The sequence below is a fragment of the Pelodiscus sinensis genome, chromosome 3 (assembly GCF_049634645.1).
Source record: "Pelodiscus sinensis isolate JC-2024 chromosome 3, ASM4963464v1, whole genome shotgun sequence".
NCBI classification, from domain to species: Eukaryota; Metazoa; Chordata; order Testudines; family Trionychidae; genus Pelodiscus; species Pelodiscus sinensis.
Genome location: NC_134713.1, coordinates 92388081 through 92415972, shown reverse-complemented (window position 1 = coordinate 92415972; position 27892 = coordinate 92388081). Strand labels below are relative to the sequence as shown.

General features: G+C 42.1%; 1 protein-coding gene across 1 annotated transcript; it reads left to right on the top strand.

Annotated features, from left to right (window-relative positions):
- Nucleotides 1–1771: 1771 nt before the first annotated feature.
- On the top strand, nt 1772–27892 carry TMEM244 (transmembrane protein 244). The gene is given in 7 exon segments (XM_075923163.1): nt 1772–1852; nt 1854–1907; nt 14165–14250; nt 14863–14936; nt 22851–22976; nt 25889–25933; nt 27533–27892. Coding segments are annotated over 7 exon segments (561 nt in total). The 3' UTR covers nt 27628–27892.

The window sequence follows — 27892 nt, the reverse complement described above, 5'->3', positions numbered from 1 at the left end:
TCCAAATTCATTAAATAATAGCTCAATAATGGATGGATCTGCTACAAAATCTGATAAATTCCATGCCACCCGAGGAACAAAACAAGAGATTCAGGGGAAAAAAAGGAAGTCAGTATGACAAGACTAGCATTTCTTCACAGAACACAACATAATCATACCTAACTAAATTACATCTGATGTAAAAAATGCTAGCTTTCAGAAAAGTGCCAACAAAGAAGAAAAAGAAGGTACCCTTCCAGATTTAAAGTAAACTGAAGCATACAATTAATTTTAAGGACTGTAAAACTAATTGGAGGTGGGAGACTTTAAAACTGCCATTAACTAATCAAAGAACATTGTACAGAGTAAATAGAAAATATTATCTGCTGCTTTCTATTTGCAGACTCAATTAAGACATATTACAAACATGTTGAACATCTCCACAAACAGCATGAGCATTTAATGAACTAGTAAGGATTTTCTGTTTGGTCTACAGCAGCTTATAGTTAGCTCACAGATGGCTTGTATCTTGGTTCAGTTTAATCCAATAACATTGCTCTACTCACTCTTATACTGCACTGACAGGAGCGCTTTGTGAGAGAAAAATAGCTTCTTTTGCCAGCTGACACTGACATAAGGAACATAACTGCATCACTTCTTTTTACTTATGATGTATATATGGCTCTTAAGATCAATCTTCCTGAGACCAAGGTAAAAAGAACTGCGTTTGTATTGCATTTTAGGACATTTTACAGTACTTACCACATTACGCAGTTACAGCAGATATTTAAAGCAAAACCATTGCCTTTATTGTGACAGAATGCTTTACAGTTTTCAGTTTCTGAATAAGCAAGTGAAAAGTGCACTGCTACCTTCTTTTTAGTGCTGAGAGTGAATATTATGACATGCATCTGACGTAGATGTAAAGAGAGTGCAGTTTTCTAGATATAATTCTTATAAATGCCTAATGAAACCCTAAACTTGAGCTCGTCAATATACCATGACAAGTGCCTCCATTTTTTCCTTTAATTGCATAAACAAATAAATATATAACCCTTTGACTCACAATTTATTTGTGCATTTTATTTTTAAAGAAATGCATTTTAATAGCTATTTTAAAAAGGGGGAAAATAAATGGAACTTTACATGATAGATTTGAGACTTTTTAACAAGTATATTTAAATTTAAATGGTAAAATACTTCTTTAAAAATGAAGTGGATTTTAATAATTCTGAAAATGTCCAAAAAGCTTTATTTGTTGAGGTCATTCTTTTAGTGGTGAATTCCTGGCATCTATGCAATGCATTTCTCTAGCCTACTTACACATAATCCAAGGTGGTCCCCAACCTGTTGGGCTGCCAAGCGCCTGGGGGCGGGGACCATGCAAGCGCCAGGCACCTGGTGCCAGGGCGCAAGAATGGCTTGGGCTGGCCCTGGTCACTCGGCGGGTGCACATAAATGCCCCAACAGGTGCCAATTTGTCAGGAAATTCATTAGGGCCAGAATTTAATCTATGATATCTAAAAGTTAATATTTCATCAGCTCACATCTTTCTCCAGAGCTGATATTTTCAATCACTGCCAGGTCTCCTCCCCTTGTATCGCAGATTTCGTTATAATACAACCTTGCATCTGCAGATAAGATGTAATGCCATCCTAATTCAGCTGCTAACACAAAGGTAGAGACTGCCATGAAATGCATATCTAATTGGTTAAGTGCAATGTAAACAACATCCACCAATTTGTACTAAAGGTTATACTTGGGAGAGGGGATTTTTGTTTTTTCTAGCACAATGGATAGATTTCTAGATACCATGGTGAAGTCTCTTACTATTATATTTAAGCCAAAGTTGGAGGACTACATGGAACTGACCAGAGCATAATGAATATTTAGCCAACTTTAATTTGGAGAAGGACCAATGAATAGGAGTGAGACATTACGCTTTCAGTCCCAGATTGCAGATGATGAAGGAATTTTATTTGTCTGTTTTGTTGGTTGGTTGGGAGGGGATGAGATTATTTTTGACCTTATCTGGGGCACAAAATTATAAAAGATGGGGAAACAACACTTCAAGCTTTTGCAGACATGATGGGTTTACTTTTTGTCCTACTGCACTATGTTAGTTTTTGGAGGAAAAGCTATATGTACCTGACCACATGCTTTATTTTGCTCTCTCTTTAGGAATTGATAGAAGAATTATAAAAGTTTAAAACAGAAGTAAAAAATGTTAAGTTCTTGTTGCCCATGATTCTGCCAGTACAGGATTGTTCTCTAAGACAGTGGTTCTCAAACTTTTATTTTCATGAAACACTTGAAAATTGGTGAGGGCTCAGGCAGACCACTTAACAGGTACTATTAGCTAACTATTGTAAAGTGCTTTGGAAAAAAGCACTATACATAAAAAATGTAATTAACATTTTTGTTCTAAAAATAAAAACACACAATTCATATTTTAATATCAGTACTCAAAAATTCAGTGGACTCAATGAGTTTTTATAATACCTGGAGTACGTTAACACATACCTTGGATTCTGAGGACAGATCCTGCTTCAAAGAGCTTACAAATATGGTCTTTATTTTACAAAACACTTAACAGCACCCCCACCTAACCTAGTGCTCCTTGCTACTTAACAGTCAATGGGAGTACTCTTGAGAGCCAGGACTCTACCAACAAAGTCTTGACCTTAGTGGTTTCCATACCTCTCCCCAAATGTAATGAAAATCACTTGTCTGGACACATGACTTCCATTATGTTTTAGCAACAGTTTGAGCAGCGCTGTCTCTCCCTCTCTGCAGCATCTAACAAGCTGCGGCTGGGAAGAAGGGGAGGGTGTCTCTCCTCTCCTGTGGTAGCCACCAAGCTGGGCTGGGAAAGGGGTGGTATACTTTCTCTCTCTACTCCCATCCCAGAACCCAGTGAGCTATGGCTGGGAAACAAAATGTGTTTCTCACTCCTGTGTGGCTATGCTAATTAGGTGGATAATCCTTAATTCTCTCATATGTGGCTGCCCAGGCATGCACCTTAGAGAGAACTATCCGCAGACCATGTGAATGGAGCTGCAGATCACTGGGTATCTGCAGACCACAGTCTGAGAACCTCTGCTCTAAGATATATTCTGTAGTACTTTGAAATTCAAATATTCATAGATTTTAAGGTCAAAAGGGATCATTAGATAATCTGGTCTTCTGAATATCAGAAGCCATAGGATTCCATCCATTTATATTGAGTTTAATAAACTGTGTTGACCAAGAGAATCACAGAACTGGAAGATACCTCAAGAGATCATCAAGCCTAGTTCTCTGCCCTCATGACAGGAACAAGTTCATCCCTGATAGATGTCTGTCCAACCTGCTATTAAATATGTCCAGTGATGGAGATTCCACAACGCCCGTAGGCAATTTATTCCAGTGGTTAACCACCCTGACAGATAGGAAGTTTTTCCTAGTGTCCAACCTAAACCTCCCTTGCTGCAAATTAAGTCCATTGCTTCTTGTAAAGCATAAATTCAAACAAGCATCCAGTCTTGATGGGTACACATCAAGGAGTTAGAAAATCCACTATTTTCCTTGGCTAGTTCATTCCAATGGGTAATCACTCTAATTCTTAAAAATGTGTGCCTTATTTCCAATTTGAATTTGTCTGGCTTCAGCTCCCACACACTGATTCTTGTTATGCCTTTCTCCACTAAGTTGAAGAATCCTTCAGTACCTACTTTTTTCTCCCCAGGGATAATCAAGTCAGCTCTTATTCTTCTTCAAGGACAGGGTAGGCCCATTACTCAGTGAGAAGGGAGAAACAGTAACAGGAAACTTGGAAATGGCAGAGATGCTTAACGACTTCTTTCTTTTGGACTTCACCGAGAAGTCTGATGAAGGAATGCCTAACATAATGAATGCTAGTGGGAAGGGAGTAGGTATAGAAGATGAAATAAAAAAAGAATAAGTTAAAAATCACCTAGAAAATTAGATGCCTGCAAGTCACCAGGGCCTGATGAAATGGACCCTAGAATACTCAAGAAGATGATAGAGGAGGTATCTGAGCCTTTCGCTATCATCTTTGGAAAATCATGGAAGACAGGAGAGATTCCAGAACACTGGAAAAGGACAAATATAGTGCCCATCTATAAAAAGGGAAATAAGAACAACCCAGGAAATTATAGACCAGTCAGTTTAACTTCTGTGCCAGGAAAGATAATGGAGCAAATAATTAAGGAAATTATCTGCAAACACTTGGAGAATGGTATGGTGATAGGGAACAGCCAGCATGGATTTGTAAAGAACAAATCATGTCAAACCAATCTGATAACTTTCTTTGATAGGTTAACAAATCTTGTGGATAAGGGAGAAGCGGTGGACTTGGTATACCTAGACTTTAGCAAGGCATTTGATACGGTCTTGCATGATAATGCCAAGTTTGCAGATGATACCAAGACTGCTCTGGAGGATAGAGTCATAATTCAAAATGATCTGGACAAATTGGGGAAATGGTCTGAGGTAAACAGGATGAAGTTTAATAAAGACAAATGCACAGTGTTCCACTTAGGAAGGAACAATCAGTTTCACACATACTGAATGGGAAGCGACAGTCTAGGAAGTATGGCAGAAAGAGATCTAGGGGTTATAGTGGACCAGAAGCTGAATATGAGTCAGCAGTGTGATGCTGTGGCAAAAAAAGCAAACATGATTCTGGGATGCATTAACAGGTGTGTTGTGAGCAAGACACGAGAAGTCATTCTTCCGCTCTACTCTGTGCTGGTTAGGCCTCAGTTGGAGTATTGTGTCCAGTTCTGGGCTCCGCATTTCAAGAAAGATGGAGAAATTGGAGAGGATCCAGAGAAGAGCAACAAAAATTATTAAAGGTCTAGAGAACATGACCTATGAAGGAAGCCTGAAAGAATTGGGTTTTTTTATTTTGGAAAATAGAATATTGAGGGGGGATATGATAGCAGTTTTCAGGTGTCTAAAAGGGTGTCATAAGGAGGAGGGAGAAAACTTGTTCATCTTGGCCTCTGAGACTAGAACAAGAAGCAATGGGCTTTAACTGCAGCAAGGGAGGTTTAGGTTGGACATTAGGAAAAACTTCCTAACTGTCAGGGGATATGTCTACACTACAAAGTTAGTTCAAACTAACGGACGTTAGTTTGAACTAACTTTCATAGGCACTACACTAGCGCTCCGTTAGTTCGAATTTAATTCGAACTAGCGGAGCGCTTAGTTCGAACTAGGTAATCCTCATTCCACGAGGATTAAGCCTAGTTCGAACTAGCTAGTTTGAATTAAGGGGTGTGTAGCCCCTTAATTCAAACTAGTGGGAGGCTAGCCCTCCCCAGGTTTCCCTGGTGGCCACTCTGGCCAACACCAGGGAAACTCTACTGCCCCCCTCCCGGCCCCAGACTCCTTAAAGGAGCACGGGCTGGCTATGGTGCCCGTGCCAGGTGCAAGCCTGCCAGCACCCAGCCAGCAGACCCTGCACCTGGCACGGATCGAGCCACCCACCCAATGCCCCCCAGCCCTCCCCCTCTTCCCGGGACCAGGCTGGCGGCTCCCAGGAGCTTGCCCGGGACAGCAAGAGGCGGGCACCCGCCTGGGCTAGTGCGGAGATCGTGGACCTTGTCCACGATCTCCGCACTAGGCACAGGAAAGTGGCCGGCTTGGGCAGGAGAGCTGCCAGCCTGGCCACCCAGGAGCAGGTGTGCAAGAGAATCAAGGGGGTCCACTGAGACCCCCGACCCTGAGCCCTGAGCTTACAATGGCCGTCCTGGGTCAGACCAAAGGTCCATCTAGCCCAGTAGCCTGTCTGCCGACAGCGGCCAACTCTAGGGATCCTGGAGGGGATGGACCGAAGACAGTGACCAAGCCATTTGTCTCGTGCCATCCCTCTCCAGCCTTCCACAAACTTTGGGCAGGGACACCGCTCCTACCCCCTGGCTAATACCACTCCATGGACCCAACCTCTATGACTTGATCTCACTTCCCTTTAAACTCTGTTCCAGTTCTAGCCTTCACAGCCTCCTGCAGCAAGGAGTTCCACAGGTTGACTCTTTGCTTTGTGAAGAAGAACTTTCTGTTACTACTTTGAAGCCTGCTACCCATTCCTTTCCTTTGGTGTCCTCTAGTCCTTCTATTATGGGAACTAATGAAGAACTTTTCTTGATGCACCCTCTCCACACCACTCTTGCTTTTATAGACCTCTATCATATCCCCCCTCCATCTCCTCTTCTCTAAGCTGAAAAGTCCCAGTCTCTTTAACCTCTCCTCATATGGGACCTGTTCCAAACCCCTGATCATTTTAGTTGCCCTCCCCTCTCCCAACCTCTCTCTTCCCCTTTCCCACCTCCTTTTCCCAGTCTCCCCCAGTTTTGTTCAATAAAGAGTGATTCTGTTTTTGAACACACGTTTTCTTTATTTTGTACATCAGGAAGGGGGCTAGGGAAGGGTAAGTGGAAGGATGTGAGGGAGGATTGGGGTACGAGCCCCCGATGGGGAGGACTGGGCTGGCTCTTTGGGCTTCTCGGGGTGGAAGTTCTCCTGCAGCCCCCCAATTGCCCCCTCCTCCCAGATGGCAGCCTGTGGCAATTGCAGCCGGTCTGATGGCCGAGTGCTGTGATATGCCCAGTGTGGGCACTCGGGGCACTACAAGCCAGGACTGCTTTGCAAGCGGGGAACCCTGAGAACTGTCTGTCCAGGGTGGGGGTTGGGTCCCTTTAAGCACAGCCCTCGGCTAGCCTGAGACAGCAGCTCCACGCTCTAAATCCTCATCTGATGCCCTGCCAGCACTGCTTCCAGCCATCCTTAACCTCTGTTCAGGGTCCACTCTTTGTAGACATGCTAGTTCGAATTAGCAAAACGCTAATTCGAACTAGTTTTTTAGTCTGGATCCGTTAGTTCGAATTAGCTTAGTTCGAATTAACTAATTCGAACTAAGTTAGTTCGAATTAACGTTGTAGTGTAGACGTACCCAGGGTGGTTAAACACTGGAATAAATTGCCTAGGGAGGTTGTGGAATCTCCATCTCTGGAGATATTTAAGAGTAGGTTAGATAAATGTCTATCAGGCATGATCTACACCGTACTGAGTCCAATAAATAAAAAGGGAAATCATATTTCCCTCTTCATTCCTTCATTTCAAACCCTATACAGCATACCATTAGTTTGTAGGGACTGGAATGGTACCAGACACAGATGAAGCTGTAATCCCTGCCCCAGAATCTAGCCATCTATCTAAAAGGTAGGGATAGATGGGGCTAAATTCTCCAGCAGACTTACCCAATGGAAATAACTTACACCAGTGTGTTTGTGTTTTAAATTGGGATCAAGAATGTGTGCCATTTGTGGGTCTCATAGAAATGAGCTTTCAGAAACAGAATAACTACTTAGCGCTGAACACATTAGCCAGCTGTTACCAAATATTTAATTCAGAGTTAAAAGTTAAATTTAAAAGAAATTCAAACATATTAAGGTACTGAAATGCAAATTTAAAGCACCCAACCTGCTCCCTCCCCTCACCCCGAATCTTCCCTCTCGAGATAACATGCAATAACCATGAAATTAGAAGTAGTTTATAGTAGTTTTTGCAGTCACTGATTAGATTGAATTGAACTTTAAAGACAGACTTTTGTTCAGGTTTTTCACTCTGTTGTCCTTATAAGACAGAGTTAAGGTTGTGTGTGTGTGTTTTTAACTGTGCATATCATGTCAACTAAGGTTGGTCAAAAATTTCCCTGCCCTCCAGTAGAAAATTTTGTTTCGGACAAAATGGAAATGTTCATGGAAAGTGTCTCCTTTCCTCAAAACGTCTGGGCTTTTGTCAGCAAATCAAACAGACATTTTCAGTGGGGAAAACATTTCTGACCAGCTCAAGTACAAAACTTGGGATTGTGGGTTTAAAGAGCAAACAACCCTAACAAAACTGTCAGTGCCAGATTTACCAGAATACTCTGCTGGCTGCCATATGCCACTCTGGATAAGCACAAAGCAGCCAAAGTTATGAAAAATGCCCATTTTTGGCAACAAATTTGTCCACCTCTGCAAGGGACTTTTGTCTCTTCTTTCCATTTTACTGTCGACAATCATGCAATGTGTACTACAGTAGGCTTTTTGAGTTTATTGAACTCCAGGATGTTTTCCACAATGTCCAGTTAGCTACTCTGGCTTATGCTTTGAACTCTGCTGCTCTTCAGCAGGTAAAAAGGTAAACAGATTACAGAAATGTGGCCCACCCTTTGTAAGGCCCAAGAACATTAAAATCCATTTCCTTCTTGCTGGCTCATTGTGGAATGCTCCTCATGGTATCTTCTCAGGGAATCGAGGTGATTATCACTCCAAATGCTCGCTTGCTTTTGGATCTTATCTGTTTGTTGGAGTGAAGAAACGGTGCTATCATAACTGCAAGTGACCCATATGAACTGGGACGTGTATGGTCATATTTCTCAAGCCTATAAGACACCCTGCAAAGCAGAGTCAAGATAAAAGAACTCCAGCAGTCATACCACAAGGTGAAGGAGGCAAACCACTGGTCTGGTGGTGCACCCAAGACATGCCATTTTTATAAAAAACAGGACACAATCCTGGGTGGGAGTCTCATGTCCAGAGCCAAAAACCCTGTAGATGCTTCCCATGGCATAGAGTCAGCAGAAACAGGACTTAACCTGGAGGAAGAAGCTCTTGATGAAGAGGTAGAGGTGGACAACAAGGAGGGTATCATTGCAAGGGTTACCTGGTATAGCTGGCAGTCAGGAACTATTCTTAAGTCCCGAGGCTCATGCTGAGTCTCAGCAGCAGCTGGACATGGAGCATGAAGCAAGGGTGAGATGCTCTATCGCAGCGGGAGTGGGGGGTGGGGCGGCGACCAGTGGCTGTATTTTTATGAGCTGGCTAAGCCCTGCCTGGCTCAGTGTTATGGCTAAGCAGGGCATGGATGCACACAGAGATATCAATAGAATCTTGCTGGAAGATGGTGTCGAAGCTTTTCCCGAGGTACTTATTAATTTCCTCATAGAGATTCCATGCCAGGGCTGCTGTTTCCCCACTCCTGTGGTACAACACCCTCCCAAACATTCCTCCATCTGTGCCAGTGGTACCAAGGTGGCACCGAGTTGGTCCGCATAAGGAGCAGGGCGCCCCCTGCTTGCATCCAGAAGCAGAGCCCAGGTTTGTGTGACACAATCCATACCAATCGCTCTGGCCTCTGGGGAAACCTGTAACATCCCTTGGTTTCATGGGAATGCTTCGCTCAGGATGAGTAGTGGATGAGGCAGAGAAGCAATCCCAATACACATGAATGCCATTGCCCCTCACTGTCCTCAGAGCTTCCCTGATGTTGATGGCCGCCCTATGGGCTCCTTTGACAGCACCGAGTGCCTGGCTGTTCAAACTGTGTGTCCAGGCGCTGTGCCTCAGTCCTCCACCCATGGGCAAATGCTTCACCCTGACTCTCACAGAAATTATGTAAGCCACAGCATGTGGCCATCACCTTGGGGCAGATTGGACAGCCATGTGGCTTTGACTTAGCCTATTGTTAAACCTCTCCTTACTGGTGTCCATGTGCCCTGTGTAAGGCTTCATGAGCCAGGGCTATAAGGGATAATCTGGGTCACTGAGTATCTCTATTGGCATTTCCACATCCCCCAAAGTAATTTTCTGTCCTGGAAAGAAAGTCCCAGCCTGCAGCTTTCTGTACAGGCCACTGTTCCAGAAGATGCCTGCATCATGCACCTTTCCAGACCACCCTGCATTTATGTCTGTGAAACACCCACAGTGATCCACAAGTGCCTGATGCACCAGGGAGAAGTATCTCTTCCAAGTGATGCACTCTGTGGCAAGGTGAGGTGGCGCTACAATGGGAACGTGTGTGCCTTCCATTCTCCCACCACAGTTTGCTAAGCTCATTTCTGCAAAGCCAGCCACTCTGTCATCCACATTTCCCCGAGTCACAGCCCTACACCGCACAATGCAATTTATTGCCTTGCACACTTGCATAAGTGCTGTCCTGACAATAGACTTCCCCACTCCAAACTAATTTGCAACGGAATGGTAGCAACTGGGAGTCGCAAGCTTCTACAAAGCAATCACAACACACCTCCCTACTGAGAGAGCAGTTCTCAATTGGATGTCCTTGTTATGTAGTCAGGGACCAGCTCAGCGCACAGCTCCTGGAAGGTTTCTTTATGCATCCTAAAATTCTGTAACCACTGCTCTTCATCCCACACCTGCATGGCAATGCAATCCCACCACTCAGTGCTGGTTTCCCTAACCCAGCAGTGACAGTCTACTCTGCACAGATGCTTTGTGACAGACAAACGTAATGCCAAGTTGCTGCTGTTTGTGTCACTCACACTATCATCTTCCTCCAAGTCTTCTTCCTCTGACAATATACTGACCACAGCATAGGAGAGACGTCTGAGGTCCATCATTTCTCACAGCAGATGCTGGAGTGTGCAGCAAAAACTGGGCAGTTTCAAATGGCACAAAAGCTGCAAGCCCTGGGAGAGTTGTGAAGGAAGGAGGTGGCTGATAGGATGTTTTTCACATTCCTAAAATGCCTTGCACTGCATTTCACATTCCCATGGTGCCTAGCGACTGAAGGTGATGCCAGGCACTGTGGGATGCATCTTTCTGTCAATGGGGGAGCTAAAAATTTGGCCATGCTATGTTGACAGAGGGTGGCAGTGTAAACATGATTTGGCAACTTTTGCGTGTCAACATTACTTTCCTTGCCAAAACTTTCCAGTGTAGACATAGCCTAAAGGCTAACAAAGCAACATCATCTCCTATTGTTCCCAGTAGGATTGATATCAATCTGCCTTCAAGGAAGATGACAGCTCCTGATAAAGGGATTTTGCTGAGGGCCTCATTTTCCATCACCTGGCACCTTGTGAAATCATTTACCACTATGTAAAATGGGTGTAAAATGCTACCAGAATTTTAGTATTTCACGGTCACTTTGCACAGGTGTAAATGGTTACCAAGGTGCAAAGCAGTGAAGAATTAGGCACAGAGCATGAAATCTGTGTCCTGCCTACTAATATGAAAATAATGACTGGAATTTACCAAACTGCAAATGCCTACAGATCTTTACAAATTACTACTTGCAAATACCAAAAAACACTCAGTGCTCTAATGTCCCTTTTGTTTTTGTATGGGTCTTTGACTGCAATGGAAGAAAAATCTTGGTACAGACTTTCATCCGTCATTCTAGCTACAAGGCAGGTAGATGGGTGTCAGTTGCCTTCTCCTCTTGCACTCATCTGCTGCTTCCACTCTGTACCTGTCTCACTTCTTGCACAATGCAAGAGCTGCCAGAGAGCAAGAGCTAGAAAAAGGCAACCAGGCACCTGACCATGTGGAAGCATTAAACATGCACATATATTTACTCTCCAGAGATAGAGGAGGGGATGAAGCACACGAGGAAAAAAGAGTTAGATGCCTAGGAAGGGAATGATTCGCCTGTGTGAAGGAAGTAAGAAAGAGACCAGGAACTGCAGAGAATAAGGCCGTGGTATCCAACCAATTCTGAAGCAATAGCCACTAAAGTGTAATAGCAAACTAGCCACACTCGACTGGCCAATAGCCACATGTGGTCAGTGGCTAGGATGTTGGATATCACAGGACTAAGAGAACGTGCTGGGAAGGAGCTGAGGAGAGGCAATGGGATACACAGATGAAAATGGGAGAGTTAGGGGAAAGAATAAAACTGAAATGGGTATGTGGTGCTGGTAAATCTGAAAGGGGTAATCAAGAATGAGAGGAAAGAAGCTACTTAAAAAAAAGGAAAGGGAGGGACATAGAGCAATAAAACCGTGGTCAGATCTCCAGCAATTAATTCAAGGAAGTCTTATTGCCTGTGTTATCTGGAAAGTCAGACTAGATTGCAATGGTCCCTTCTAGCCTTTTAATCTATGAATTATGATACTGTACATGTCTAGGGCAGCTTTCACCAAAGGATCTTAAGACACTTTAAGCACATTGCCTCAGAACTCTGCTGTGATGCATGTTATCCTCATCTGTAAAATTGAGGCATCGCCCCAAGATATCTCAGGAAGTCTGTAACAAAGCATGGAATACAATTCAACCATCTTCTTTTTTTTCCAGGCTTTTGCTTAGATCAGAGGTGGGCAATATTTTTTAAAAGGGGCCACTTCAAAGTGACACTAGGCTGCCCTGGAAGGGGCAGGGCCTCGGGTGGAAGGGGTGGGGCTAGGAGACTTCTTGTGGTCCCCTTCCCACAGACCCTGATTGGCCTGGGGGTAGGAGAGCCCATAAAGTCTCCCCCCCATCAAGAGAATCACCAGCTGTTTTAAAACAGCTAGCAGTTCCCTCTAGGCACCACAGCAGGAGGAGACCTCACGCTCTCCCCTCTCCAACCACCAGGCCAATCAGGACGTAGGGGAGGGGAAGCATGAGAAGTCTCTTGCCCCCTGCATCCACCCTGCTATTGGTTCCCTCTGATGCCACGCACCCTTAGTGTGGGGAGAAGACTTTGTGCACATCCTTGTCCCCAGGTCTCAAGTGGCCTGGGATTGTAGTGGCAGGGGGGCTGTAGCCTGGATCCACTGGCTTGATAGGTCGGATCTGGCCCATGGAGGCCCCATTGCCCACCCCTGGCTTAGACCATTAGAAAATGGTTGCTTTCTAAAACTTGATTTTTTTTTTTTACAAATTGCCTCAGTAAGGGTTTAAAATTATTTTTTTTTGATATACAAATTACCTCTCTTAAAACGTCTACTTAAAAAGCAGTCTGTGTCCTTATCAGCAAAACTATATAGTAGCACCACATGGAGCTCTAGACATAACGACAGGATAAAAGCATTAATACTGTACGGTTTTCTATGTGTATATTTGCATACACTTCATGATGGCAATTACAGGGAGGGTATTTCCTGGAGTTTAATAACTGGACTTGATTAAGCTACTGGATCTTCTTAGGCTCTTAACACTTCCTGCGGATCATTAACTGCCAGGAAACGTGCTCTTCATCTGCCATTTTGATTATATCTAGTTCTAGCAGTTCATCTGTGGATACATAACAACAAAGTAATGTACACTACACTGCACATTTCTTTTAAAATATGAAAACATGGATAAGTTTTAGGGTTGGTTGGTTTAAGAAACACAGAACAATAACACTGTGTCATTTACTTCAGAACTTTATATAAGATGAGCTCAAAAATCCTACCCAAGTACTTCTTTCTCCTCAAACATTACACAAAATATTAGTTAGAAACCTAGCATCATTTCATGGCACTTTGTGGCTGTCAGAAATCATAGGTGTGATGTCCTGGCAGGCATCTTTCTCTGTCCAATGATAATCATTCAGATGCGTGTGCGCGCTCCTCCTGTGTGCTGCAATGACTTTGTGCAAGTAGCCTACACAGCAGACTCTGAGAGAGCCCCAAAGACCACAGAAGCGACAAGGAGTCCTGTGGCACCTTATAAACTAACAGATGTATTGGAACATAAGCTTTCGTGGGCAAAGACCCACTTTGTCAGATGCAGACTAACACAGCTACCCCTCTGATACTTGACCCCAAAGACCACAGAATCAAATAAGGGACCCAAGACAGGTTTACTGTATATTAAACATAGTAATAGCACTTGGTAGACTATAAGGACACGAATAATGTGCGCCCATGAGAATGGACTCACCTGTCAGTGACAGAGATTCATCACTGCCCTTTTGGCTGGACAAAAAGTCAAGTCAAGGTACCCCCTCATTTATAGACAAACAATCTGTGATACACATCTTATGTCATCTTACACATTTCATGACTTGTTTGTTACCTCCTCTTTTACTTTCTGCCAAAACATTCCTATTCACCACCTGTGATTGTGCTTTCACTCCTAATGTTTCAGATAAAATATCACGATTCATTGCTTTTGTCAAACTATTCTATTGTGTGCTAGGTTGGGGTGTCCTTGTATAGCCCTGTTGGAATGCATTTACATGTTCTATGTGTTTTAGCAGTGCCAGCGGTACTAATGCCGAGTTCATGTCCCTGACATGGACCTGCAGGCAAACATCTGCTTTTGACAGGTTTTGCTTGTTTCTCATTGTATAACTTTTACTCACTTTGGTTCACGCCTCAGGCCTTACACAAGCCCATGCTTCAGGCTCTTTCTTTCTCCTACGCACTCCACCTGGCAAATGCAGAAAAGAAGGTAAGTTTAATTTCATTTTTTCTTTACAGATTGTGCTGCTGAACCTGTTGATATGTGTAGTAGTTTTCTACGCTGTGTACTACATAGTCCTAAGCATTTGTTTCACAGCATTCAGGTATGAATTTCTAGCATTTATAATTAATATGCCTAAACATAAATGGGACATTTATGATTTACAAGCTGGAGGAGCAGCGGAGAGGGAGAAGTCTAGAATATGTTCTCAGTTATGTTGTAAACACAGTTTTAAGCATCAGATGGCTTGAACTTTCATTGAACAAATTAGGACGTGGACACAAAAAAATGTTTTAGTTGCCTGTGTGGCTCAAATTTCTTCATTTTTTATCACATCAGTTGACTTATATTTATTGAATACCTGAGCACTAAGGGAAAGGTTACAAGTTTTTCAAATAAAGGTGTTTTTTGTGGTTGCCAGAAAGATAAGTTGCATTGCTTCAGAAAGTCATTAAGAATGCTTGGGATGTCAAATTGATATTAAATCAGAGTGAAGACCATAGACAGCATGGGAAGGCAAACCCACAACTCACAGTAGCAGTAAACCACAGATACTTGTGAATTTTTCCATCCCAGCTTATTCAATTTGGAATCTTATTTAAAAGAGCTCATAGAGTAAGCTACATTTAGCAATGCGTTAACTGGGACTGTAAATGAATTAACATTGGTAGTGTATGCAAAGGTTTGCAAATGATTTTTTTTTAAATCTCCACAGATTGGAAATGTTGGATGGTTTGGCACCTTTTGATTTTAAGACAAATCCCTCATGGATAAATCCAAATTATTTAGGTAACTTGATTTTGTTTTCGTTTTTGTAGAAGTAAGAAAATAGACTGTTTGTACCCATAAACCCAGCTTCCTCTCCCTGCATGTATATGTACAAAGTATCGCAAGATATTTTAATAATGCCTTTCCACCTAGCTTCAATATTTTTAATGATGTTTTAATTGTATTGAACATGAAGTGTTTGCTCATCTCTCCATAGCTCTTCAACAGGGTATCACTATACATTAAGATATTTCTTGTCTTCTTAGGCTTTGTCTACAGTGCAAAGTTTTGTCATGAAAACCTGCCTTTTTGGTGATAAAATGGTGAGAGCATACACACCGCAATGGGACTTTTGGTGGGAAAAATACCTAGTTTCGGTGACAAAAAACTTCCACCCCGTGAAAGACTTTTTTCTTTTCCCCTCCCTTTGTTGTTGACAAAGAGCCACTGTAGACAGAGCTGGCTTCTGCCAATATCCTCAATGCCTGCCCTGATGGCTCTGCTCTGCTTTGATTTCTGCTGCCCTGAAGTCATGCACCCCTTGTCTTTCAAAGCTCTGGGAAGTATCTGAGAGCTGAGTGAGCTGCTTTGTTTGGGGAACAAACAAAGAGCAAATAATTGGACTGCTTCTGTTCTGCCCTGCACTAGGAACACAGGGGCAGGCAGACTGCTGCTGCAGGGGGAGGAGGACAGGCTGCTGTGTTGTTTTGACATTCCTCAGCACAGGGAGCTCACTGAGCTATACATAATACTGCTCCCAGTAGCTGAGGAGGCTGTGGGAGAATTCAGAGGGAATCCCAAGATGCACAGAGATCAGCTCTGCCTTTCCACAACACGGCACTGTGGGATACATACCTACAGTACATTACTTACACTGTCAATGATGGTGCTCCCAGTGTGAACTGATCTGTTGACAGAGGGAGTAAGTGTGAACACCCTATGGCAATTTTTCTTTTGTTGACTTTTGGATGTTGACAAGTTCTGTTGGCAAAACTTGGTATTGCAGACATAATTTTACTCATTGCTAGTCTTTTCCATTTCTCTCTTCTTCCCAATTTGCATCTCTCAATTGAAACCAATTGTTCTACCATGAAGACGACATTACTAAATTTAATCTCTACTATAGCAAAGCTTCCTATAATCCATATTCAACTCAGCTACTAATAAGGCCTTCTAAATAATAAAACAAATTATTAAATCACATAAACCTCGTTGACATAAATGGTGATTTTTTTCAGTGCAAGGAGTGAATACAAAGTAAGATAAGACTTCAGGATTTTGTCCAATGGCAATGCAATATATTAAATCGAGAATAAAGTATAGTTTGAGCTAATACAAATCACTGTACATATTTATCCAAGATCTTAAAGACAGTGACCCTTTCCAAGCCATTACTGTCTGTAGGAGAAAAAAGAAGCATTTACATAAATTAAGCGTCAGCAGGTTTGGACTCCATGTTGCAAAAGGAAAACTACACTGGAATTAGAGCTGTTCAAATATAAATCATTTAGATCATAATCTTAACCTCTAACAGGGATAGAAAGTGAAGGGATGCTTGTTCAGTACTATTATTGATTTGATTTTAAATGTAAAAAATATTTAGATTAGGAGAAAAATGGATTGAATTAGTTTTCATGTACACAATGCCAATGTAAATACTGAATCTCAAACTGATTGATAGAATTTGTATTTAAATTATAACATTAGTTTGTTACCAGACTTCACATGTACAGTGCTCAACAAGATATATTGAAGATATATTAAGCTGGTTGTACAATATAGTCAACCAGCCTGGACCCATTTTGGGCACTAAAGGTTAACCCATCAGTTAGAAAAATGTCATTGCTACCACATGTTAGGCACATACGTAATGGTCATCATAAGGATGGATATAGATGCCAAAAGTGGTGCAGTTTTTCTATATCATGTAATGTGTAAAGTGAACATTATTGGCTTTCAGTCGGAAAAAATCAATATAATCACAAAAAAGGTCATCGCTCAAAGAACTGGTTTAATTTTGACCAAAATGATCAAAGCTTCTAAAATACAATGATAATGCAATGATGTACTCAAAATAGTACTGTTTTGGAAAGCTTTGGAATTATTTAATCCCAAACAATATATTTTATGCATTACCCCATACTCTTTTGCCTTTGGTTAAAGCAAAAATCTATAGTTATATGACTGTATGAGCTTGTTTATACCATTTACTACATCAAAATATTTATCATTATTTGTAGAAAACCTTCTCAAATCATTCTATTCTATCTGCTATTTTAATTAAATTATCCAGATAATAATGCCTTACTTCCAACTATAAATCCTGTATTTTTGATGTTATTTCCTCTGCTGGGGGCATAAGTAGAAAACATGTGGTAAAATTGTAATTATCACTGAATATAATGACAGTACATGTTAACTATTTATGTAACAGTAATGACTCTAAATGGAAGGGCAGTAGAACATCTTGTATGACTATCGTGTGAATAACAAAAATATAACCAGGTACTCTTATGTAACCTCTAAGTGTAACTATGAGGTCCTGAATGTGTAATGCAACAGTGCTTCAAGCTATATTTACCCAGAAAATAGACACAGAACGTAGCAGATTGTTGAAACATTTCTACTCCTCCTCAGAACCTGCCCTGGATGTGTTCAGTACTCTGTTGCCACCCTTGTTACTGCACTGTTGTATACCTTGGACAACCTCAAAGCCTTCTTGTGGCATTTGCATCTCCCTGTTTCACAGGTATTATCACAGCCCTGCTCCACAAAGGTGATGACAGCTTGTAGAGCAGGGGATAGCAGGACTGTATTAGGAACAAGATGCTCAATGCTGCCTATCACTTATCTGTTGCTGACAGGGGACACTTGAAGATACCGATCTGTTTGCATGGCTACATACATGATGGATAAATTGCACAATTCAGGTGATGCATGGAAGATCCCATTGTTGATATTAGTTTCTCGCCAGTTTTGTTCTTAGCAAACAATTTAAAGCTCTTGTTGTCCAGATATGCTTCCTTCTTATCACAGTACCGTCAAGACATCAGTGAAACACAGATTGCCTTAGTCTCTTTCTCTGGCTGAGATACACTGCTCCTAAGAGGTTTCAGATTCTCTGTGAGTGCTGCACTCTGTACTCAACTGTTGTCTTCAGCCATCTCTTGCTTCCCATGACCCTGAAACCTTCAGCACCAATGTCTGGCAGCATAAGACTGCTAAAGTCTCTTCCCAGGTCCATTGCCACGCTTCCTTTGACCAGCAACAGTTTTGAAAGAGAATTCATCCACCCCACAAATGAATGCAATGTTGGTGTCCAAGCTCCACATTAACATTCTATTTAATTTAAATATTTGCTTTGCATGAATAACATATAAGACTATAAACTTAAAAAACCCCAAAAGATCTGGTAGCACTTTATAGACTAACAAAACATGTAGATGGTATCATGAGCTTTCGTGGGCACAGCCCACTTCTTCAGATGATCGGAGTTATGAGTTTAGGATGTGCAGACCCAAAATAAAAGACCACTGGTCTGTAAATGTGCTTCCTAGCATTGAGTTCTGGTACTGCAGAGCAATTGCCAGGTGCTACTTTCACTGTTTATGCAATGTTGTGAAACCCACCAGCAAAATGACCACATAGAAGTCTTTGGTCACATTTCACAATCCAGTCACTGGGAGGAGAAAGTTTGCGATGTTTGATTTGTGCTGTGTATTTGATGTCATCTTCAAGCATTGCTTTGTTAATGGTAATAGAGTTCTGAACTTCTTGTGTTCGGACATGGCCTCGCCAGGCACTCTCATCACATTGGATGAATTATCATTTACATAATTGTCACCATGAACAACAGTGCATTGACACATTAGTCCAAGGATAATATTCGGCACCAGATTTGACAGCTCCCCAAAAGTTTTGCTCTTGTCAGTGTTAGGTAGATGCAGCACACCGTCAGTTATAGCTAATGTTAGCTCATTGTCTGTTGATAGCTCAACCATTGAGAGATTTTTCTCCAGACAAGACATCATGCTACTCTTTTGGGTCTTTCATAGTGATCTGACCAAGCTGTAGATGGAAACAGAACAGATGCCGATTCACATATAATTAAATCCTATATGTCAACATCTCTGGACCAGGCAAGAGCTAATAGCTTGCTGAATATGTGGAAATCAATAACTTGTGCTTCCTTTGATCAATCGTTTTGTTGAAATGACCAAATTGAGATTATGCCTTTTTATGGGATCAAGGAGGTCTCTCGCACACCTTTGCAGCCTACTATTAAAAACTGCTCCATTTCTTGTGTGCCATTCTCTCTTAGTATGCTCAAATCTTCTGCAATTTCAGGTGGGGGCACAGCGAACATTGCACTTGCAATACTCACAAGTGACTATATGTTGTCTGGCCTTGCTCCAGATTCTGTGTTAAAAGAATCTGTTGTTCTTTCAGTCACATCTTTTATACTATCTTGGACAGCAGCAGCATCTGGAGGCATGTACTTTGTGGTAGATGTGTGAGTTTGTGGAGAACTGTTGCTGAAGGCTGCATTCCACACATTTGTTGTTTCATGGCTCTTGCAGAGACACTTGAACACTTTTTACAGTGGGGGTACTCATGGGCGGTGGGTGAACACCTATTTTGGGAAAGCAAGGTCACTGCCCCTGATCCTTCTGCCCAAGACTGTCCCCACATGCTGGAGCCCAACCCTATGCCCCCGTCAATAAAAGAAAAAGCCATAAGGAGGCCCCCAAACTGGAGAACCCCTGGCCCACACATTCCAACCACATTGGGCTGAGCTGCTGGCCCTCCTGACACACCATCACTCTCAATCCCCTTCCCAGCACCCAGACGAGCCTCCTCAGTCCACCAGTTCTCTGTCTCACTCCTCATTGCTCTGCCCACAGGAGGAGGGATGCAGTGAGCATCTGGGACCTTCAGGGGGTGTAGGATGGTGCGGAGGAAGCAGTGGGGTTTCCAAGGAAGCAGAGGACATCACGCTCAGTTGTCCGGTGGGCAGCTGACAGGAGCACCAGGGAAGGCAACGTCCCTTCCCTGCCGCCCAAAGGGGTGCTGAAACCAGTGGTTCCCCAAACTCATCTCACACCCCTCCTTACCTCTGTCCAAGCCCCCTCTTTCCAGAGCTGGGTCCAGGACCAGGCAATGGCTCCAGTAGGAGAAGAGGGACACAAACAAGGATAAGGGTGCTGAGACTGGAACTACAGTTGGGGGTGGGAACAAAGTACAAGCATGGGGCCAGGAGCAGAGTTCCAGGCCCAGCATCAGCAGCAGGTGGGACCAGGAGCAGAACTAGGAGCAGAGCCCCAGATGCAGGGCCATCAGCTGGGACCCCCTCACAAAACCTGGGGGTACTACAGCATCTCCCTGAACTCATGCTTCTGCTACATTTATACAAACCCACCTAGCATAATCCACATGACAACACTGGAACATAGTATAAACAAGCTCATATTGTCATGTGACTATAGCCATAAAGCATGGGAAAATTCATACAGTATGTCACCTAGGGCTAAATATTTCTCCAAATTTCCAAAATGGTACTGTTTTGAACACGTTTGCATTATAAATTGTATTTAGAAGCTTTCTGCCAATTCTTGGTAAAAAGACTATATTTCTTCAAGTTATGGCTCTTTTTTTGATTTTCTCAAGTTCTGATAACATTTAAACTTTATGGCTATGTCTAGACTGGCATGATTTTCTGCAAATGCTTTTAATGGAAAAGTTTTTCCGTTAAAAGCATTTGTGGAAAAGAGCGTCTAGATTGTCACAGGCGCTTTTCCGCAAAAGCACTTTTTGCGGAAAAGCGTCTGTGCCAATCTAGACGCGGTTTTACACAAGAAAGCCCCGATTCCCGATCGTGAAAATGGCACTTTTTTGTGCAAAACAATACTGCATTGTCTACACTAGCCCTCTTGCGCAAAAGCATTTGCTCAAGAGGGCTTTGCCCGAACGGAAGCAGCATAGCATTTCCGCAAGAACACTGACTATCTTACATGAGATTGTCAGTGTTCTTGCGGAAATTCAAGCGGCCAGTGTAGCCAGCTGGCAAGTTTTTCCGCAAAAGCAGCTGCTTTTGCGGAAAAGCTTGCCAGCCTAGACGCAGCCTATGAGATATAGAAAAATTGCATCACTGACCACAATATATGTGCCTAGCACGTGGTAGCAATGAAGTATTACCAGCTAGTGGCTTACCTAAACTCACTAATAAGATCCCTTTTAAAATATGGCTGGGAGACTAATGTGTTAGTTAGGGCAGTAGTCTCTTTTCTGTTTAGAAAGTGTTTAGCTGTTAGCAGAACAGTGCGAAATAGACGATAACAGCAGCTACTGAAGGTCTGTTGACACAAAGATAGATAAGATTCAAGTGTTCGACTGAGATCACAAATGAATGCGATCTTGTTCTTTTTATGACAGGCCTCAGTTGTGCACATTACTAAAGTGAGTTGTGACCAAAGAGAAGCCCAAAGCTGATAACTGAGATTACACATATGGATTAAGGTATTTTATAGGGAAGCTTATACAGAACTTCCCTGCACTGTGCCTGGCTCAAATTAGTTTCCCATTTTCATGAGCATTAAAATGATTAGTAAAATTTAAAGGGACACAATCAACTTGAAGTCTAGTCAATTAAAGAAAAAAAAAGAGTTAACAGTAGCTTCAGGTACTCTACTTGCTCAACTATATCTTCCAGTTTTGGGGTGAATCTACAATCACCTTTTCCTGATTTTTAATTTTTCCTCTCTCTCACTGCTACGTGAAACAGCTGCACAAGCAATAGTGGAAACTATTAAATAACTGACTATGTAAGGAAAAGAATGAAAGTGACAATATATACATGCACAAATTAAACTGAAGAGAAACAGAAAAATATTTTTCTCTACTCTCTGTCATATAACCTTAACTGTTACTTGCAGTACTGGTAGGATAAACATTGACTGTGTCCCTTTAAAAAGGTGCTTGGTCCTGCCCGGAAGGCAGGAGATTGGACTTGGTGATCTCTCGAGCTATTCTATGATTCTATGGAAAAGTAAGGTATTATACTTTGAAAGTTCTGTACCAACTACAAAGATCTTGCAATACTTATGCATGTGAGTAGTTCCATTGACTTCAGTGTCACTAGTCACATGCTTAATGTTAACCAAATGCATTGGGATATTTAGGATCAGGGCCTTAATTTACTTTAAGATGAAATACCGGCTCCTTGAAAACACATTTCATTTTCCTAATATTTTTGCTGAGGCAAGACTACATTTATAATACCCATAGTGATGATTTCTTAACAGACAGCTTTTTTTTCTTTTATTGACAGTTAGGACACCAAGGGATAGGTCTATCCGTACAGTTCCTCCTTAGTGATGTCTCCCTGTCGAATTGGCACGTAAGTGTGCTCATCTGTAGCAGACACTATTGCATACAAAGGTGTTTAAAAAACAAACCCACCATTACTTATGATATAGACGATAGTTCCGTGCCATTTTAGCATGAAAACAAAGGCACATTCAAGTTATAAAACCACATTATAAATGGAAGCCAGTGGATTGTACTTCATTTTTTGTTATTAGAGAACTGAGACTTGGCCAGAACACACCCCAAAAGAATCTTTTGTAACAGGGACTTTTGCTCAGTAGTGAAATATTGAGCCATTCCCTTCTAGGTCACTGCTTCACATTTAGACTCCTGTCAACTGCACTGCATAGGAAGGAACTAAAAAAACCTCACACCTAGGATTAACCTGACAGTATTTTTGCTCCTCCTAATATAGCTGCCACATGCAGCAATTACCCACCTATTTTTTTAGGGTAGACCAGGCCACGGGTTAACTTCAGAAATGAGAAATGCTAGTTGCCATTTATGAGAAGGATGTGAACCAACCTTTCAAAACTCTATTTGGAGTAAGTACCCTATTTTTCTTTATAGTTCTTCTGATTTCATTGGAGATAACCTACTTTGTTTGTGGGCTGCTGTTTGTCCTGATTGTGGAAGAATGGGTTTGGGACTATGCTATTACTGTTACTGCTATTCATATTATCATAACTTCAGCTGGTAAGTGAGCATGTTATTAAGTATATGAACTGTGCCATTCATTGAATAGAAGCTAGTCAAATACTATTGATCTTATATTTATTGAACTAATTTTGCCCTTTACTTCAGATTTTCCCATCAAATGTTCATCTTTCTTGCATTGAAGCAGCACATATAGATGAGTTACGGCCATTTAAAAATCTTGTTGCAACAATTTCCAAATGTTAAATTATCTCACATTGTTTTCAGGAGGTTTCACTGGGAACAGGGCAGCCAAGGAAAGAAGCTTACCTGTTGGCAGTTTCAGCCTGGTGGGTCCTCAATCTTAGGCCGTGTCCAGACTCAGGGGTTTTTTCGGGAAAAGTAGCCTTTTCCCGAAAAAACTTCCCCTGTGTCCAGACTCAAGCCGCGTCCTTTCGAAATTATTTCGAAAGAACGCGGCTTTTCTTTCGATGGCGGTAAACCTCATTTCACGAGGAAGAACGCCTTCTTTCGAAAGCTCCTCTTTCGAAAGAAGGCGTTCTTCAATGTAAAGAGGCCGTCTTCGAAAGAGAGCATCCAGACTCGCTGGGTGCTCTCTTTCGAAAAAGCGGATTTCTCTTTCAAAAGATCCGCCTGCAGTCTAGACGCGATCTTTCGAAAGAGGCTCTTTCGAAAGATGCTTTCGAAAGAGCCTCTTTCGAAAGAAGCCTGCAGTCTAGACATAGCCTTAGTGTCCTATCCCTTTAAGGCTCAAATATAAATACCTCAGCCATAATTCAGTGTAAAATTTAAACTTGCCTCAGCCAAGTCTATGACAAAAGCTCTAAATCAATCCAAGATCTACCTCAAACCCAAATACTTTCCCCCCCGCCTCCTTTGTGCCCCTTCTCAGAGGCCTGCCCCAGTTCACTTGCTGCTCCTCACTTTCACCAACCTGGGATAGAGGGTTGGGTTGCAGACTGTGGTCTTGGATTAAAGGATTTGGCGGGTGAGAGGCTCTGAGCTGAGCTTGGGGCAGACAGTTGGGATGTAGGAGGGGGTTCTAGGTGCAGGCTCTGGGAGGGTGTTTGGATGCAGGCGTGCTTGGGGCTAGGGCAGGGGCTTGGGATGCAGGAAGGGTTCATGACTGGGGCAGGATTTCAGGATGTGGGCACCAATTGGGCACTGCTTACCTCAGGCTCCTTCTGGGTGGTGGTGCAGTGGGGCTAAGGCAGGCTCACCCCTGTCCTGGCCCTGCACTACTCCCAAAAGCAGCCAGCAAACTCTATCCCAAGTCCTACTGTGCCCCCTTCTGTTCTGTGGAGATAGGATACAGGGTGGGAGAGGGGGCACCTTGACATCAGCACCCCTCCTCTCCCTCTCCTGCCCTGCACAGAAAGCAGAGGCTCCTGAGGAGACATCTCCAAGCCAAAGGGCAGGGGGTAGGGAGGCAGTTGAAGTACTGGGCTTGATAACCTCTTGGCCAAACCAGTTAGGATCCCCTGTCAGAGGTTCCAAGATCTACCGGTAGATCCCGATCTACTGGTTGGTGACCACTGGTCTAAGTTGTTGGGATTTAGCTGAAATGAGCCACAAGGAAAGCAGAGCGTACTTTCTGCTCCAGCATCCTTGTCACTTGTCAATCACTCTCTCTCTCTTTCCCTGCAGAAAAGAGCTACATTCTGCAAATGAGGCTCATCAACTGTACTTGTGGGAACACCTGCTGATCTACCCATCTCTGTTAGCAGAGTGCAGGGATGGCTGACTGGGAGATATGTTTAACCCCATCCTTGCCAGAGCCAACGTGGGGTCTATTTATCCCATCACAATGCTTTTATAGAGAATTTGTCTACCCATTCTATTATTCTTACTATTTTTATCCTATAATTTAGAAACAGGAAAGGAGTCATAGATCATCTGCCTCTCCCAGTTATTTGTGTGCCTTGTCCAGTTTGGTTGTAAATATCCTAAGGGATGAGACTTCCCCATTTCCCATGAGAAATTGTTCCAGAGATCAACAGACTTCACCATTAGAATCAGTTTCTTGATATGCTGAATAAAAAACCTTGATTCTGCAGCAATAAGCTCCACTTGGAATACCTTCTTGCAGGATCAGGGTGGTGTAATATTTCCTTTAAAGGTTTTCATCCCATCCTTCCAGTTTTATAGCCCTGTTAATCCTGCTAAATAATTTCTCTTTCCTTAGAAACAATTACTGTTAAGGAAAATTACAAAAACCCTGCACCATATTGGAGTTACCAGGGAGGATGGTTTCCATGGTTATCTTATGCATTTTATTCAATCCTCATTAAGAAAATACAATTAATAATTCAATTATTATTATTATTATTATTAATTTTTACTGCAGAAATATAAGTCCCGAAACCCTACCCCAGTCATGAACCTCCTCCTGCACCCCAAACCCCTGCCCTAGCCCTGAGCAACTCTGCATCCAAACACCCTCCCACAGCCTGCACCTAGAACCCCCTCTGGTATCCCAACTGCCTGCCCTAAACTCAGCTCAGAGCCCCTCTCACACTCCAAATCCCTTAATCCAAGACCAGAGCCTGCACCCCAACCTGCTGCCCCAGCCTACTGAAAGTGAGGGAGGATGGGAGAGGAAGGGAAGGAGGATGGAGTGAGCAGGGGCGAGGCCTCAGAAAAGGGGCACAAAGGAGGTGGGGCCAGGGTATTTGAGTTTGAGGTAGATCTTGAATTACACTTAATTTCAAAAAGGGATTTCATGCTTTAAAAGGTTGGAGACCCCCTGCACTAGATACTATACAAGAGGCAGTCTCTGCCTCAGAGAGTTTACATTATAAGCCCTTAATCCAGGAAATAATTACACCTTATTTAACTTCCAAAGGGATGTCTCACAGTAGCAAAGCTTATCTAATGTGCAAGACTCAGTTTTCTTCATGTAAGAAATAACCCTAAAATAATGTATGATGTAACTTTTTCTCATTTTACAGTTATGTCTGAATTCCCTCTGATGCCGCACTGGTGGACAGCTTTAGGTACTGGTCAATTATAAAACTGTGAAATAGTCACAAACTGCGTGGATTCCTAGTATTTATAAAACAGTGGAGATAAGTGAAATTTTTTGATCAAACCTATTTTTGGCATAAAATATAGATTCAGCGACACAAACATTTGGTCAAAAAACAAACAAACAAAAAGTACCACCCTTTCTAAATGTCAAAAAGAAACATTTTAGTTTTTTCTAGTGACTTTTCGTTTGCAAAGTTCCTTTAATTTTTTTAAACAAAAAATATTTAAACACACATAAGCTTGTTTTGATTCAGTGAAAATATTGAAACTCCCATTACTCATCTAGTTCCAGTTATAAGATTTCCCTCTCTATCCAATGTATGTGTGGTGTATAATGGGGGACACCCCCATCCCAATAAGAAGTCTAATGAAGTCCTCTGAACTTAACCACTACAAAATAGGCCTCCTGCCAGGTCTGCTCTGGCTGCAGGAAGCAAGCTTAAGAAGAAGCTTGTCATACACGGGTATGGTAATTAAGAGGAAAAAGCTGCTGTGCCTCTGAAATAGATGTATCTCAAGAGTCATCATAGCACAGGAGAGGGAAACAGCTGACAGATCTCTGCAGCTTCCAAAGACTTACCATACCAGGACAAGCTGATCACCATAGGCAGAGGTAAACTCTGACTGGAAGTCCAATTGTGCCCAATGGACATATATAAACCAGAGGGTTTTTTTAGGCAACTCAGAGATTGAATGTATCCTTTTTTGGGAGACATACCTCCCCCAGAAGAGAACACTGAAAGGCTGGAGTAAATTTCCTAAGTAAAGAAAGGACTTTGGAAGGGAGAAGAGACCCTGAACCTGCCTGAATGTGACCTCAGGGAAAAGCTCATCTTAATAGTTCAAACAAGAAAGATAGTGACATGTATATTCCCTACCCAATTTAATAGATACTATTTTAAAAAGGCAAGTAGTTCAGACCTCATGTTTGCCAAGCCTTAAAATCTATATTCTAGGGCCAAATCCTGCTCAGTTTATGTACATTAATATCAATCACATTGATACAGTGAATAGATCCATAAAACTGCATGAAGTCAACAGGAATGCAATAGGACGGATCTGGGTTCTGATTTATATCCTGCTCCCATTGAAATGAATGGCAAAACTCACACCAACTTCAGTATATAGAGATGCCTGCCTCCTATACGAGAATCCATTACTTTTGAGATTTAGAAAAACCTGTGGAAGCCAGGAGCAGTTAACAAGTATCCAGAGCTGTACTGAAATCCTCGGTAAAGAGACAAAATTCTGGACCTGCAACAGGTTCTGCATAGGCAAATGCCAGTGACCATACAGAGTCAGTTGTGTGATCAGGCCAAAAAGATGAAAATAAAAGGCCTCGTTGTTAGAAACGAAAGAGAAAAATCAATATTTTCAAAATGAAAAAAGCAAAGTCACTGGAATGAGGAGTTTCACTTTCTTTGTATTACCAGAGAAGTGTGTAACAAAAACTACTCTCTCATTAATTATTATTATTTATAAAAATCAGATCAGTTTAAGTATTATTTTAATGTGTGTATACCAACCGTAATATTAATACAGAATATTCTTACATTTCCTTTCAGGAGCTGCCTTAATTTTGATGATTTGTGGAGGACAGATTTTGGCATACTGCTTATTCAAAAACAACTTAATTTACCCAGTACTTGATGATTTTTGAAAAGCAAAAAATAGACCTTTGTATCTGAGTCTGTATTATTTCTATGATGTAATTTACATTAATAAAGTAAGATACACTATCAAGACTATAAATCTAACATTTACCTACTGTACCATTAATTTCTTACAGCTGTATACAAACTCCCTGCTATTACTTTTTGCTGTTTGTGGGGGTATTTCTCTCTAAGCAAACATTGAAACATATTCCCTTTCCCTAAACATAAACCAATCAAAAAGCAAGAAAGGGATCAAGGCCAGCAGCACAA